Below are 18139 nucleotides of genomic sequence, written 5' to 3' on the forward strand. Positions count from 1 at the left end.
GTCTGCACTGTAGCTACATTAGAGCCCTTTGAGCATTTGAGAGGTTTTACAATTGACTTATACTGTATCTGAATTAATCTGGGAACAACAAAACATTAGCTCCTGCTCTCTGAATGCAGTCAAGTCACAGCCACGGGCCAAATCAGTTCATTATCTCCGTCAATTCCCTTTGCACTAGGCTAATGCAATTAGATACCAACAAAAATCTCGCGTATCACACTTAATAACGGTTTTATAATAATGTTCTCTTTTTTTTGCCTTTTAAATGTACTGTCCTCAGATTAGCTATCTATAATATCAGGTATTTGATTCCCGAAAAATCAACAATTATTGCATGACCATAGGGGGTAGTTATCATGTGTGGTACATACGTAAATATTGAGCATTAAGTAGAGTCGTTGAGTCTTCACAATAGAACTACATGTACAGTAGGAACTAGAGTGCTGATCCCACGAGAAGACAACAACCCACAGTACATCTGCTCTACTGTACCATTACACATTGGTGCTCAACCTCCCTGTACAATAACTAAAGACAAGCATCATCTGTTACAGGACACCAGGTCCTTCCCAGCTCACACTAATCAGATAAAACTCAGTCAGCTCACTGGAAATCATGTCAGGGTGCTCTGTCTGTACCAGAGAGTGAGACAGATAGGTCTGTTCTGGCAGGACAGGAGTAGTGGAGGACCTTTGTCTGTGTGTCTGCATATTGGCGCGGAGCAGAGCAGAACCGAGCAGCTCACCGTGGCTAGCCAGCCAGAGAGGGCGAGGGCAGGGGGGAGACCCAGTGTTACAGTGTGCTTCCCTCAGAAGAGGAAAACGATGACCCATGCTGGGCCCATTACTACCGACGGGGGCTGAAATCGGTCATATCTGCTGCAGCTTACATAAAGTCTGGCGAGCCCTGTCCCCACTGAGGGAGGCGTCACACTGCTGATATGGCGACCGCTGGAGAGACAGCGGGGACTGAGAGAGAGGGGCGAGAGTGAGGGCGGGGTGAGAGAGTGAGCGAGAAAGAAAGAGAAAAACTGAGATATAGAAAAAGAGAAAGAGACAGAGAGAGAAACAAAAGGCAGATGTCACGTGGGTCCAGAGGAACTGATAGAGAGGATGTGCAGTGCAGCAGAGGCAACGGTTCAGGTGGAAAAGGCTTCCCTTTGTGATGCAGATGACAACGCAATCAGCCTTTCTTTGTCTCCGCCGATGGGCTCTGCTCCCGGGGACATTGAGAGCTAGACACTAATCCGCTGGGTTTGTGTTCTGTGGGCCCGTTCAGCGAGGCAGTGGCACAGTACCTGGGGTGTATATGGAGAGCAGCTCGGAGACCAGGTCTGACCTCTCTCAGGGTATGCTCCTCCTCACTTGGCTTGACACCAGCTGCATTTACCCTCTGAGCTCAATTCAAATGAAGGTATAGAAGCTGTGAGATTTATGCTTTCAAATATGCATAACAATGCAGGCAACAAGAAGGGAGCTCATCATCTTGAGTTTTTAGTGTAGCATGTGACATGCTGGGAGTTTGTAATTTGTAAATCAAGAAGTTGTGATTGAAACATTTAAACTATATATTAACATTATCCTGAATCTAGGTTCCTGAACAATTGGTATAAGAATATTATACCTGTAAAGGTACACATTAGGTTGCTTTTGTAGTTACTATTGAATTTATACAGTTCAAAATAACAAGATATAGCCCACAGGGATGAGGTACTGGCCAGAAACTGTGCTCCCATTGAATAAACTCCTTACCTCTGTGTAGCAACTCTAACATCATTAGCTGAACTAATTATCAACCACATTCTGTTTGACATTCAGTGTTGAGAAGTATGAAGCTTGGAAGATAATATAATGATATCCAACATGATAATTATATCTGTCTCAGAAATTATGCAATCAATCTGACTAATCTTCAATATACAGTGCCCTCCACTATTTTTTTGCCTTTATTTAACTAGGCAAGTCAGTTAGGAACAAATTCTTATTTACAATGACGCCTACCCCGGCCAAACCCTAACGATGGTGGGCCAATTGTGCACCGCCCTATGGGACTCCCAATCATGGCCAGTTGTGATACAGCCTGGAATTGACCCAGGGTCTGTAGTGACGCCTCTAGCACTGAGATGCAGTGCCTTAGACCGCTGCGCCACTCGGGAGCCCCCCAAATAATATTGCCACAAATATCGAACCTTTAACTGAAGTAAAATTATTGAAATAAATAAATGTGAAATAAATATTTTTCTCCAAAACATGTGTGTCACAATTATTACTTCCTGTTCCACTGGGGTATAAATATGAGGTGACACACAGGCCAAGTTCCCAAGGTCATCCATCACTATGGGAAAGACCCGAGAAAACAGTAATGATGTGCGACAAAAGGTTATATAGCTGGACAAATCAGGAAATGGCTAGAAGAAAATAACGGTTGAAAATGCCCATTTCCACTATCAGGGCAATACTTAAGAAGTTTAAAGCAACTGGAGATGTTAACAATCGGCCTGGAAGAGGACGTGTGTCTATATTGTCCCCACGCACAGTGAGGAGGATGGTTCAAGTTGCCAAAAAATCTCCAAGGATCACAATTGGAGACGTTAGTTGGGTCTTGGGGTCAGAAAGTCTCCAAAACCTACATAACCACAAGTTGTTTGGGAGGGTTGCCATATACAAGCCTTTGCTGTCATCAAACAACAGACTCAAGCGCCTACAGTTTTCCAAATGTTCCTGGAACTTTCAATGGGACCTGGTTCTATGGTCAGATGAGACCAAAATAGAGCTTTTTGGAAACAAACACCAGAGGTGGGTTTGGTGTAGACAGAAAGATAGCCATGCAGAAAAGTACCTCATCCCCACTGTGAAGTATGGTGGTGGATCTTTTATGTTGTGGACCTGTTTTTCTTCCAAAGGCCCTGGACAACTTGTTAGGATACATGGTATCATGGACTCCATCAAATACCAGCAGATATTAAATCAAAACCTGACTGCCTCTGCTAGGAAGCTTAAACGGGGCAGTGGTTGGATCTCCCAACAGGACAATGATCCAAAGCACACCTCAAAATCAACACAAAGATGGTTCACTGACCACAGAATCAAGGTTTTACCATGGCCATCCCAATCCCCTGACCTAAACCCCATAGAAAGCATGTGAGATGAGCTGAAGAGGAGAGTCCACAAGCGTGGACCTCGAAATCTGAAGGATCTGGAGAGATTCTGTATTGAGGAATGATCGCAGATCCCTTGCCATGTATTCTCCAATCTCATTACGCATTATAGGAGAAGACTCAGAGCTGATAGCTGTTATCTTGGCAAAGGGAAAAATATTTATTTTATGATAAGAATGTATTATTTTTTTCAATAATTTTACTTTAATTAAAGGTTAGATTTTTGTGAATATTTTGAATGAATGACCAAGAGGATAAACAATAAAGAAAAACATTTCACAGCCCGTTTTGCTCATATTTACCAAGGGTGCCAATATTAGTGCAGGGCACTGCAATCCCTAACAGTGCCATACAATGTTAGGTTGAAAAAAGGTGCATTAGTCATAGTGTCTAGATTGTCTCACTTTTAGAACAAACACATTTTCTGACCACAGGCTAAAACAATTATGGCCCTAGGGTAGAACATCACACCTATACTTTATCCACTGCTAGAAAAACAAAACCCAAGAACAATAATTCAAGTGATCCTCAGTAAAGAATACAATTTAATGTAAAGCATAGGTGCTCAATTGTCCACATTCCACAGTACCTCTAGTGTTGACAAACCTGTTGGTGTTGAAATTCTACACTTAGAACTATTCAATTGTATTTTCCCAACTGAGCTTATGTTGTGCACAGTTGACCGTCCTGAGGCAAGCCATAAAAAAAAGCATATTGGGAATAGTCAAATCAAATCAAATTGTATTAGTCACATGCACCGAATACAACAGGTGTAGACCTTACAGTGAAATGCTTACTTACGAACCCATAACCAACAATACAGTTTCAAAAAAATACGGATAAGAATAAAAGATAAAAGTAACAAGTAATTAAAGAGCAGCAGTAAAATAACAATAGCGAGACTATATACAGGGGGGTACCGATAGAGTCAATGTGCGGTGGCACCGGTCAGTTGAGGTAATATGTACATGTAGGTAGAGTTGTTAAAGTGACTATGCATAGATGACAACAGAGAATAGCAGTGGTGTAAAGAGGGGGTGGGGGGGTAGCCATTTTATAAGCTGTTCAGGAGTCTTATGGCTTGGGGGTAGAAGCTGTTTAGAAGCCTCTTGGACCTAGACTTGGCGCTCCAGTACCGCTTGCCGTGCGGTAGCAGAGAGAACAGTCTATGACTAGGGTGTCTGGAGTCTTTGACAATTTTTAGGGCCTTCCTCTGACACCACCTGATATAGAGGTCCTGGATGGCAGGAAGCTTAGCCCCAGTGATGTACTGGGCCATTCGCACTACCCTCTGTAGTGCCTTTCGGTCGGAGGCTGAGCAGTTGCCATACCAGGGAGTGATGCAACCAGTCAGGATGCTCTCGATGGTGCAGCTATAGAACCTTTTGAGGATCTGAGGACCCAAGCCAAATCTTTTCAGTCTCCTGAGGGGTAATAGGTTTTGTCGTGCCTTCTTCACGACTTCACGACTTGGTGTGTTTGGACCATGTTCATTTGTTGGTGATGTGGACACCAAGGAACTTGAAGCTTTCAACCTGCTCCACTGTAGCCCCGTCGATGAGAATGGGGGCGTGCTCCGTCCTCTTTTTCCTGTAGTCCACAATCATCTCCTTTGTCTTGATCACGTTGAGGGAGAGGTTGAAAATATATGTTTCCATCTAAACAAGGTTTCATGTAAACTTAAGAAATATCAAAGTATGACTATAAATCAACAGTTGTTGCTTGGAATTCTTTTTATCTAGCAAAAGACGGAAATTATTGAAGAGTGTTGAAAGTTGTTTTAAATGGTATGTTACCAAAGGGGGCAGGCTCTTACTGACTGGCTCTTGATGATCAAATGGTGTAGTGAACATGGATGGAGAATGAGGCACTGATACACGCACGTAACAAAAGACGGCAGTTCAACATTTTGAAATAATGATGTCATCCCATGCAGAGAGAACACGTTTTTGTGAAACTGGCATCCCCTCTCACCATCGGCCAACATCTCTGAGCCCCTCGGATACCCCGGCATTAAACTCATCCACAAGGTAGCCCATGGATGTCCCCGAAATGTGACACTCAACCTCAAGTGAAACAACTGGTACCAGCACTAATTGAAATTTAGCATGCAAGGTGACAATGCCTGGGCCCTGGGCAGCATGGATTAGGTCTTGAATAGAGGCAGATTCTGTTAAAGTCTACTGTGGTGGTTGGTGTACAGACGAGCTCCCTGCATCTGCTCATTGGGTAGACTGAGAAAACACAGGATTGCGTATGGTCGCTCATTTGACCTTGATTTAATCCCATTTCAGAGCCCTCCTCTCATAGCCTTTTGTTACTATTTCAAAAACCATAACGCCTCCATGTTAGGCAAACACTTACAGTCCCCACACAAGTACAAATTAAATGGGACTTTTGAATTTACATTTGAAAGCAGGTTTATACGAATTTGGCAGACTCAAAATGCAAATGTTCATAACTCTCTTCAAACAACACACAACAAAAAAATACATTTAGGATAAAACAGAACAACAAAGAATGAAATACTGAAAGCACTTTGTTTTCTCTCAGGTTTCCACTGTAGCCTATTGGAGGAGGCAACCGCATTATGGCAGACAAACCTCTGGGGCTGCTTACTATCTCTAAGGGCGTTTTCACATAAGAAATTTGTGAGAATTCTACAGAATACATTTTGATTTCACAAGACCTGAAAATAACCGTTTCATGGTACGATTAGCAAGACGCACCTTCTACATGACGTTAACAAGCTAGCTTGTTTACAACGGGCAAAAGAGTACAATACCTGGTACTCAGGATTTGTTTCAGCCAGGGTTCATTTGCATTTCACACATGCTTTATTGTGAGGATCAGGGTATCAAACGTTCCAGGATCCTGATCATAAGGGGATATCTGAAAGCGCCCTAAGATATCGCTCTGACATTTTCACCAGATATTAACAAAAAACAACTCCCTTCCTTAGATATGTAATCTGGATCCCAAGTTCTTCTACAGTGCCTCATCCATGGTGTCATCTCTACAACTGTCAGTTATCTAAACCCACAAATGATTGAGGTACGAGTTAGAGAGGTGGTGGTATATACTGTTGACTGTTTGTGCAATTTTAAATGTTGTGTGACGATTGAATTTAAATAAAAATCATGATTTCACACTGAATTAAATGGCTTCACTTTGTTACAATTATCATAACTCCACAAAAAAGGTAGTCAATAAACCGTGTTTATTCAAACTTTGGTTACTTTATTTTACAGTCCATTATTTACCCAGTATTTACCCAGTCCAGAGATAGGAGAAGGGTAATAAGATACACAATCAGATATAGAGAGCCAAATGTCTAGTACAGCCAAAAGCCTTGTGGTTAACTAATTCAATCAATGACTGACTAGATTTTTTAATACTATGCCTGACCTTGAATAGCATGAAGAGTGAATGGGCTTACACAAACTTTCATGATAACACTTTATGACAGCTCTGGTAAGATTTGTGAGATAAATGTTGTTTTGTTGTTGTTGTTGATGATGATGCGCTCCATAGATACACCTGGTATGAGGTAAGTAATGCACCTGCAGCTGATGCAAAGGTAAACAGAATGAGAAGATAAATACACAAGCCTACCTGGCTCTGCTGGAATAACAGGAGTTATCTTACTGAGCACCTCGATTCCATTTATTACAGTTTGCCTGCAAAAATGTACCATAGGCCTACCAAGAAGATTTCATATCAACAGGGGCTTGCATTAAATCCACAGTATTTTAGCCCAACAGCATCCCTGTCTTTTGGTTTAAAAGATAACTAGCTACATCACTCTCAACATTTAACCACTCTGAAATCCATATACGAAGCTATGGTTGTTAGAGCTGTTGTAATGAGTACGATGGGAGACAGAGAGCTGGTTTCAAGTGCAGGGCGCAGCAGGTGTTAATTTAGTAAAGGACCACAGGAGGAGGCAGGTAGCTGGGTCCAGGGGCAGACAGAAGGTCTAACACAGGGAATCCAAAAAGGTAACCGTACAGGCAGGGAAAAATGCTAATAACCTAGTCTGGGAGATCAGGCAAGAGGTTGATGACAGGAAATCTGATAGGCAAAAGTACAGGCAGGGAATAGGCAAAAAAACATTGTTAGTGAACAATGGCCAAAACAATGATACACAGGACTAATACGGGGGAAAAACAGAGCTCCGAATAGAAAAATGGATCAAAACAAACAATACCTCACAATGATGGGGTGCAAAGAACTGAACTAAATAGTGTGTGATAATGACATACAGGTGTGTGAACAGGTGATCAGAATTCAGGTGATTGGGATCTGGAGAGTGAGCTGCGTTCAGAGGATGTATGTGTTTGAGAGTGTGAGCTGGAAGCAGACGTTACAGCTGTAGCTGAAAGAATATCACCTGTCATTAATAGAAAGTTCACCTGCTATGTCCAAAAAGATAAAGCATGAAACAATCTATGTTGTCCAAATACATTTAAAGATACGTAGGGCTAAATAATTAGCCTAACATAAACATAAAAGTATAGCTATTTATATTCTCTTCAATTGCTAGGCTATACAATTACTGTAGATATACATACTTATTAGCTAGCTATTAAAATGATACATCAAAACACCCAAAAATATCTGTTCTTTTTTTAAATCACGATGCAATGACCAACATTAGGCTTGATCTCAGAGATGTGCTGGAATGACTATGGGTGTACTTGGACGTTTATTTTTTATAAAACCCGACAGAAGAACCTTCGCCAAAGCAACCATGTTCTGACATCATGACATCAGAGCCGTCAATACGATTTACTTCAACGTTCCTCTCTGTCGCGTGTTGTTTTTTTTTATTAAGGGCTGCAGTGACCTCTTTTTCAACTCTCGATTTTTCATACGTGGCCTACTCCTGCAACTTCATTGGATGATCGGCTAGGGTGATACAAAGGGTAAGATGGGGGGCCTGTGATGGGTTGGGGATGAGACCAACCAGTCACGATACTGAAATACAATAAACATAACAATAGTGTTGCCGGCTAATATTGCTTGAGAAATATGGGTTCGGCAATCAATACTTGTATCGTCAGTGAAGTTGAATAGTAATGAATGACTATTCAATTACGTAAACAGAAACATGAAAAGGAGTAACTATTAGCCTAATTGTCTCTTCAGAAAGAAAACAGCATTTTCTTCCATGCAACCTTTGTCTGAACATGCAGATATTTGTATTACATTGTAAATGACCAAGAAATAAATGTATTCTGAAAGAGAATGGCCAAATAAATGGCTTCATTAATGACATATATTGCTTGCGACACAAATAAAATAGAAAACTCTTGATAAAATAAGCCTACTAAATGACATCATAGTATGTGTATTAGCCTGCCACATTGCACAATACAAAACAAAGGCCTGTTTTTTATTGCTGTTTCTAAATATATGTTGCAGTCTCATACGTCATCTAGCCACGTTTGCATTCCAGAAAGAGAAAACAGCATGCCACTCTATTCAACGCAATTGGTTAAAATACATTGGTCTGTTATTATTTGTCATGAAGCAGCTTCTATCCTACTGTCTGTGGTTCCACCTCACTCATGACCCTAGAGCCCGAAGACTGCTAACAGAGAAGAACTTCATTCTATCACTAACCTTATAAAGGCGAACACCCATGAGCTTTTCCCATTCAAGCTTTATTCTTAATTTCAAGTGAAAATGTAAATGAACAGCTATGATGAACAAACTCAAACTGGAACATGTATAGGAAGAGTCTGGCCTTAGATAATTTATCTCCAGTAAAATGTAGAAAACAACCCTCACTGAATTAAGATATGTTTATATAGTAAACAAAATAATAATGTAATTGAAATAATTATAATAATAATATCAATAATATGAATTCATGGTAACAATATAGTTGTTATAACAATATAACATATAATTGAAAATATAGCAGCTCAAGACAGGTTTATATATATACACATAAAAAACATTATATAAAAAATATAAATATATATATATATATATATATATATATATATATATATATTTGCTAGGTCACAAAGCCATTGTTTATAATATTGAAATTATTTTAGAAATTGCACATGAGTCTGGTTCCTAGACCCTGGGTCTTGCAAACAGTGTTTCTCTTATAGGTAAAACTTTTATTTTGAATAAGGACAGAAAAAATATTTCCAAATGCTAAGCATCGTCAACTACTAATTACAGTGAATGTTAAAAAATATACATATAGGTTGGTATTTTATGACAAGCAAAAGCATCTACTATTTTCATTGAAAGAATGTAATCAGACAACTAAACAATTGTAGTTGTTTATAGCATTTTACAATTATTATGTATAAATGTTCAGTGTGAAAATTCTTACGCTCAGACAGAGGCCTAAACACTACCATATAGTGGGCGGCAGGTAGCCTAGCGGTTAGGTGCGTTGGGCCAGTAACCGAAAAGGACGCTGTGGTTTGAATCTGTGAGCCGACTAGGTGAAAACTCTGTCAATGTGCCCTTGAGCAAGGCACTAAACCTAATTGCTCGTGTAAGTTGCTTTGGATAAGAGCTTCTGCTAAATCACTAAAATGTAAATATTGATGTATTTTGCCAGTGGTACACAACATTGGATATGTGTATGGGCCCACCTACTCTACAACTAGAAATGTCAACTGGAAAGTACACATTCCCAGGCTTATTTAGGCCTGCCTATGTAACAATTTACGCAACATCCTTTCCCAATATACCAGTTAAATGATATGCTGTTTGAAACATACCAAACTTTTATTTATCAACTCTAAAGGACTATCAAGGTATGTGGAGCACACTTCTCTTCAAAAACTACTATAGGCTACATGAAGATAGCATCAGCTTCTTATTCACTTGGTAGGCTAAGTACAGTAGGGTTTACAGCAGGGATCATCAACTTGATTCAGCCGCATGCCGATTTTTAGGCCAGAATATAATTACAAAAAAATTGACAAAAAAGTGACCGCAAGAAGCCCAAACGGATATAATATTTGACTAAAACATCCTAATTTCAACCCTTGTGCCTCTCTATTATGCGTGGGAATACTTTGGAGCAGATTTTCCAAATTAAAATCACTTGGTGCCGATTTCCTGGTGTTTCTAAACTCTTATGTCTAACAATAAAAATGTAAATTCATAATATATATAAATACATATATTTAGCTCAGAAAACTTTGGGTGCCAAATAAAACCACCCGCTGGCCGCCAGTTGGGGAACCCTGGTTTACAGTATGTATATATTTATGTTTGCTGGGAACGTATTTACATTGTGGTTGGTATCCTACGGGTATGTAAGAGGTAGGCTCTACTCATTCTAACCCGCCAACACTCATCCCTTCAAAAGCAATCACAAGACTCGTGTTCTGTGACAAATCATCACACCAAAATAGCACATTAACTGAAGTGTAGATAATCAACCTACCGCCCTATTTTCAATGAAAAGGGGATAGTGCTTGGTGGTTAAACATTGGTAGGCTACTGTAGCGCTCTGCTCTCATGAAGTCTGTTCCATTGTGCCACTGAACACGCTGCTCATCATCATTCACAAGAAAAACCTGTGTGCTCCGGCCAGTGCACAGCACAATTAGATGCTTCCATTTCCAACAAAATGATTAAGCTATACAACAGATGCCTCGCTAATCAAATACAGAACTGTCCATACTAGACACAATAATCTTCAGGAAACGTATCGCCTACTGACTGTTGTTGGTTGTTCATGCTGCTATTTTACAAATTACAGACAAGAGGAAAATCCATGCTGCATTATAAAGTAGTCTAACACGTTTACTTTAGTGTTGAAGATTGAACTGTTTGAAATTATATAAACCTAGAGATGTATTGACTTGGCATGTATACAATGACATACAATAGCCTAATAAACATATGGTATGTCCTTCATAACAAACGATAACCTACGTTCGGTTACCTGAGAGGATGAGGGCATGTTCGGTGCAACCCTCATTAAAGCTAGTGTTAATTATTTCAGTTCAAAAATCAAAGAAGCGCCTTGCCACAATGTAGACCCCGGAACGTTCTATGACAGAGGTGTGATTTCTGTCGTTACAACCAGTCAACCACTCAACGTGCTGTGATCAGAAACTCTACAACACCGTCGGCAAGACGTTTTTTAATGGAATTCAAACATGCTCTTTCTTACCTTCTACAGCTATAACGGTGGGTATTATCCATAAAATCCATAGAATATCCATTATTGGTTTCTTTGGACGAAAGTGTTAAAAGCCCAGACATTCAAATAAAATAAGTCCTGAAAGCCATTGACAGCGAATGCTGGCGGAGATGAGCGGACCTTCACCTTCGATAGAGTAAACCAGACGCCATAGAAAATAACTCAAATCTGAACCAAGTTTGGGCGAAACCAAAAACAGCAGACAAAGGGGTGCCGTGTATATTACAGCATTATCCACGTTAGGAAAACTGCTCCACATCTCAAATTTAGGACATGTGCATATTAAATATATATATGATCCAAACCCTAAAATATATCATAAATAGCCTAGGACTTTTGTTTATGCTTGTAGTTGTTGATCATGTCACGCTCTCCCCCTGCCAAAAGAAGTTCCACTATCCATACTGTCAATCATAAAGATAGAATCGCCTAACTGCCTCATCTATGTCTGATAATCATGGATTTTAGAATCACGTGGAAGGCTGATAGTCGAGCAATAAGTTTTCTGCCTACAACATTTATGTAGATTTTGTTGTTAGTAATGTATTTTATATTAATGTCTCGATACTCTTGGCAGGTGACAAGGAGCATGGATCAGATAATTCAACAAAGAGTAAGTGATGTTGCAGTCATTTTTAATGGTCCGGTAAATACCAATCATTGAGTCATGTTTTATAATTGTTTTGTTTAGGAGAACGTCTTCTTTATAGGAAACCCCACTATAAAAGTTAGTTGAGTCTGTTAGTATTATTTACTCAATAATTATTCCCTGAGTGTAATTAAGATAAGGGGTAGAAGGGCTGAGTGATATCTTTCAAAGTAATTATAATAATAGGATGCGTGTTCAATTCATGAGCCATCTATTAAAAAATAGATGGCTCATAGATACACTCTCTTAAAAAAGCGTTCCCGAAAGGGTTCTTTGGCTGTCCGCATAAATCAAATCAAATTGTATTTGCCACATTCCCTGAATACAACAGGTGTGGACATTACAGTGCAATGCTTACATACAAGCCCTTAACCAACAATGCAGTTTTTTAAGAAAAATGATTGTTAAAGTATTTACTAAAATGAACTGAAGTAAAAATTAAATACACATAGAAAAGAGGGAAATAGAAAAATAACAAATAATTAAAGAGCAACAATAAAATAACAGTAATTAGGCTGTATACAGGGGGTATCGGTACAGAGTCAATGTGCAGGGGCACAGGTTAGTCGAGGTAATTGAGGTAATATGTACATGTACTGTAGGTAGAGGTAAAGTGACTATGCGTAGATAATAAATAGTCTGGGTAGCAATTTGCAAATAGTCCGGGTAGCCTTTTGATTAGCTGTTCAGGAGTCTTATGGCTTGGGGTTAGAAGCTGTTAAGAAGCCTTTTGGACCTAGACTTGGCGCTCTGGTAATGCTTGCCGTGCGCTAGCAGAGAGAACAGTTAATGACTAGGGTGGCTGCAGTTAATGGCAATTTTTACGGCCTTCCTCTGACTCCGCCTGGTATAGAGGTCCTGGATGGCAGGAAGCTTGGCACCAGTGATGTACTGGGCCGTACGCACTACCCTCTGTAGTGCCTTGCGGTCGGTGAACGAGCAGTTGCCATACCAGGCGGTGATCTATCAGTCAGGATGCTCTCGATGGTGCAGCTGTATAACTTTTTTAGGATCTGAGGACACGTGCCCAAGTTTTTTCAGTCTCCTGAGAGGGAATGGGCATTGCCATGCCCTCTTCACGACTGTCTTCATTTGCCTCCTATGGGGACAGCCAAATAACCCTTTTTTATTTACGAGTGTACATGTGTTTAAGCTATTTGGACCTATATGGAAGAAAGCGTTGCCAAAATATAGCAATAGTATCAGTGATAAAAAGGTACATTTAGTATAAATCCTGTTTTTCTTAAGTTGATTTCTAATGTTTTTCTCAAATCCCCTGCTGTCCACTACAGTAATAGATAGCATTAATAGCATTCAAATGTGTGTATGTATATAGATGTTTGTGTATGAGTGTGTGTGTGTGTGCGTTGTGTTCTATATAGTTACTGTAATTATTTAGCACTTTTTGGTGACATATACCGAAATCTCCTGAAAGTATTCAGGTATGGATATCAGGTCCTAATAAAGTGACTGCCTGGTCCTGGGTTTGTGCATTGTAGATTCAATCATTCAGCTCTTTTTGTTTAATATTTCATACAATTACATGGTGTGGTGGAGTTTGGAGAATAAGCTATCGAGAAGCTATTGTGTACCGAACCTACCAGAAAAATATATTAAAATAAATATAATTAGGAACATTAACAATGGATATAAAAATGATCAATGGTAATGTATTTTACTCTCAGAAACTGTAATACAAATGAAAGGAACTAACGTACCGGTATATGTTTTGGTCAACTTTTCAGCATCTCACATGAGTAATAGTGGCCATTTTGTTTTCCGGTTTCTACATACAGAATGAATGAATGAATGAAATGTATGAATGTATGAATGAAAACATGCCTGCAGTACTGTACATGCAATCAATGCATCAAACATAGTGATTGCAGGAGTTGTATTACGCTATAAGCCATTTGAGCTGTACAATCGATATCCATTTCTCCTCAAAGCATCAACTTTCTCTTTAGAAATGATGATGTTATTGTCCCACTTGAATCATGTAAAATGGTGTATGATAACATGCCACAGTATGGTATTGTGTAAATATAAACTACACATTTTATAATTCAGCTGTCGATATTCACTGAAAAAGTTTTAGTAGTTAGTATTCTTATGCCGACAACGATTACACTATGAGCAATATAGTATACTGATGAAGGTTACTCAAATGAATATACTTTGATGAAAGGTCAAGACCCTGAGGATGATGATTAGCAGCATGACCATTTTATTCATGTCATGTATGTGTGATGATTAGGCACAGTTGTGTCATTCAGAGTTCACAAATCATTAAGACTGCCAACAATGGCAGTGAAACATCAAAATCGTTATAGCGTTACAGTACAGAGTTAATTGCATTTCAACTTTTGACCCTGATTGTACTATGGGCATAATATTGGCTACCATACGTAATATTAATGGTCTATACAGTTATGGTTGTTATACTTTAACTTAAAATCCAAAGGGTCGTCTGCAAAACCTTGGGCAAAAAAGATTGACAGTCAACAACAGAATTACGTAAATATTCTTCCCCCCAAAAAATCACAGCATTAATCTTCTTCATGCGGAAGAGTATTTAGCTCAAAGTATGAATGCAGCTTGAAAACAAGCCATAATTGATCCCTCCAAGCTGTTAAGATCAAACTAAGCCCTGAAATTGGCTCATCAGGTTGGTACATGAAAGACTAGTACTGCCATCATTGGCAACAGTGTCAATCATTTTCCAACTCTGTCTTTCAACTATACAAAATATTAAGATTTTTGGGGGGTGGAAATATGAATCATTTGAATATAAAAACGCCATGCTGTAACTTCTCTCCATCAAAATACTGTTGCCTAAGCAATTCTAAAATGTCATTGTTGGTTGGTGGAGAAATTACATCTAAATCTATGTCACTCATGTGCAAAGCCACAAACAGAATTTTTGAATTTAAAACAGTATAAAACCGATTTCCTGTTTCAGCAGCTGGTAGTGTAATCCAAATGACTGTACTGATGCTGAGGCATGATGGGTAAAAAAGAAACAGATCCGTTTTATATGTGGAGATGACGTACACTGGGAGAGATGCTGTCTTAAAATGGAGCTCAGGACTCTTTTAAGCAGACATACCGCAATGGAGCCATGGAGCCAAATCATTACATAGCATTTTAACTAAATTGTTTGTTTTACAACATTACGTAAACAGATCTAAGGTCCTTTATGATATGTTGGTCATATATACAGTCCCCATGAGCATAACATTGTGGGTTGAATTCCATTTAACAGTTTCTGTAGTATTAGACTGCATTGGCGAATACAAAGCGTGGGATTGCAGGTTTAGCTCTCTACCATGAATAACCTGCTGATCACAATATTATCTTGCATATTTAGCAGTATTGGATTTTAGGATATTTAATGCCAATCAATCAGAATTAGTAATATGCCTTATTAGTGTTATTAAAGTGTTACTACAAGAACAACTTAATGTAACATTTAATGTAAATATGTTACTCTGTTAAAAATCACGGTGCTTTGCAGTTCTATTTAAAACCTTGTTGAGGGCCATACACGAGCAATAACAACCTTTTTGGCTCTATATAGCACCATTTATTCTAGCAGTGTAAGATACATTTTTTTTTTTTTTACTGTTTACCTTCATGGGACAATAAAGCACATTTGTCCTCAATTTGGTCTTTTCAAATCTGTCTGAATGAAAATATCTATGTTACCAATCCAATTGCAAGGTTTAATTTTCTATGCCTTAAAATGTACAGTGGGGTTCAAAATTATTGACACCCTTGATAAAGATGAGCAAAAATGACTGTATAAAATTTATTATTAAAATACTGAACTATACTGTATGCTCCAAAATGTAGAAATTATATTATTCTATACAATACAATTGCTCAGAGAAAGAGATTTTGTTTAACAAGTAATCTTGATTTTTTTCTCAAAAGGCAGGGGTCAGAATTATTGACACCCCTGTTTTCAATACCTTTTAATTCCTCACCTTCCGAGGATAACAGCACTGAGCCTTTTTCTAAAATGTTTTATGAGTTGAAGAACAGATTGGGAGGGATCTTAGACCATTCCTCCATACAGAAACATTCCAGATCCTTGATATCCTTAGTCTGTGCATATGGACTGCCGTCTTTAATTCAAACCACAGGTTTTTAATGGGTTTCAAGTTCGGAGACTAAAATGGCCATTAAAAAATGTTAATTTTGTGGCCAATTAACAATTTCTTCCTGGATTTTGATGTGTGCTTGGGGTTGTTGTCTTGTTGGAAGATCCACCAAGTTTCAGCCTCCAGGTAGAGGCAACCAGGTTTTTGGCAAAAATATATTTGTACTGAGTAAAGTTCACGATGCCCCAGGACAAGTGGAAGCTAAAATGCCCCATATCATCAACAATCCACCACCATATTTTACAGTAGGTATGGGGTTATTTTCTAACACCAAACCCACCACTGGTGTACATGGCCAAAGAGCTCTATTTTCATATAATCTGACCCCAAGCACACATCAAAATCCACAATGAAATGGTTAATCGGCTACAAAATCAAAATTTTCCAATGAACATGACTTGAAACCCATAGAAAACCAGTGGTTTGAATTGAAGAGGGCCATCCATAAGGAATATCAAGGATCTTGAAGGATTATGTATGGAGGAATGGTCTAAGATCCATCCCAATGTGTTCTCCAACTCATAGAACATTTTAGAAAAAGGCTCAGTGACTTTATTCTCGCAGGGTAAGGTATTGAAAACAGGGATGTCAAACCCCAAACCCAGGCATTGTATTTATGTAACTAAAGAACTCAAGGATACTCAGTCAGACCACCTGAGTTGTGATGAAGATTGCTATAATAATGATGGATTACATACAGATTTGGGCTATATATAACATCACTTTGTAATAGCAGAGTTTAAGAAGGAACACTCTTAATAGCTGAAGGAATCAGATCTGTCCTAGCTTACAGTACTATTTAGCTAGCTCTGTTGGACCGTTAAACGGTGAGAGCAATTACTCAGTCTCTGAGTTAATATATGAGGCACTGATTAAGATAATTGCCATAATATGGTACTTTGTGTGTCTTTATATAACTTTATTACTGACATGTTAATTTACACTGTGGACCTGATACATTTATACATTTCTCTAATTGCAAGAAATTATTAATTTTATCTAAAAGTCTATATTAATTCAATTGTTAACTTTACATTTTTTTATTGATTCATTTGTGGATTTGTATTTTACAATGGCTTTGTGTTTCACCATATGAAGGCTGAAGAATGATATTGTGCTTTTCTATTTGAGTACACATTTACACATCCTGAAAACATTAACCTTTCAAAGGGTTATTTAACAACATACACTTTTAGAAAAAAAGGTGCTATCTAGAACCTAAAATGTTTTTTTTTTGGCTGTCCCCATAGGAGAACCCTTTGAATAACCCTTTTTGGTTCCAGGTAGAACCCTTTTCACATAGAGTTCTACATGGAACCCAAAGGGTTCTACCTGGAACCAAAAAGGGTTATCCTATGGGGACAGCCAAATAACCCTTTTGGAACCATTTTTTCTAAGAGTGTACAATTTCTTTGTCTTTTTTACTTGAATTTGAAAATAGTTGCAATTGAGCATGCTTGAGTTTGAAGACAGGCATTGTAATCTACTAATCTAAGAAGGTCATTTTGTTTCCTTTTTTCTTGGTATTGTGTACTAAAGCTATGTTGTGAATATTATAATTAAGATAAAATGTCATTGAACATTTTTTGAAAATTAAACAATGTAAATGTTTAAGTAGATACATGATAATCACAGGTATAAGCTCCATATACTGGTTTACATGAATGTTAATTTTAAGCAAATGTACAGTCCAACTAATATGGATATGATCACTGGGTGAATATGGAATTAATGTAGGTGAGAGTTGTAGTTTCATTGTACTCTTTGAAAGTAATATGTTACTAAGGTGTGCAAGGTAAGATCATGCAAATCCATAGAAGACATAAACAGAGAACAGGAATTTATCAGGACTCAATAAAATACTTTCTCTTGCTGCCTGTAATATGACTTACCTTAAGTTCAAGAACCACTTCTCCTCAGCTGTGTTGCTAAACACAGCATCCGTCTGATTACATCAATAGTGCCATCTA

At 38.5% G+C, this 18139-nt stretch overlaps 1 protein-coding gene across 10 annotated transcripts in view; it reads right to left on the reverse strand.

Annotated features, from left to right (window-relative positions):
* The window catches only part of LOC115150722 (ephrin type-B receptor 2), a 175759-nt gene extending 164254 nt beyond the window's left edge, over positions 1-11505 (reverse strand). For all 10 annotated transcript variants that reach the window (XM_029694274.1, XM_029694281.1, XM_029694277.1 and 7 more), the window contains exon 1: positions 11325-11505. In XM_029694274.1, coding sequence (XP_029550134.1) covers positions 11325-11376 — 52 coding nt within the window. In that variant the 5' untranslated portion in view covers positions 11377-11505. The remainder of the gene's footprint in view (positions 1-11324) is intronic.
* Between the last annotated feature and the right edge of the window lie 6634 nt (positions 11506-18139).

This window comes from Salmo trutta, chromosome 16 (genome assembly GCF_901001165.1).
Source record: "Salmo trutta chromosome 16, fSalTru1.1, whole genome shotgun sequence".
Taxonomy (NCBI): Eukaryota; Metazoa; Chordata; class Actinopteri; order Salmoniformes; family Salmonidae; genus Salmo; species Salmo trutta.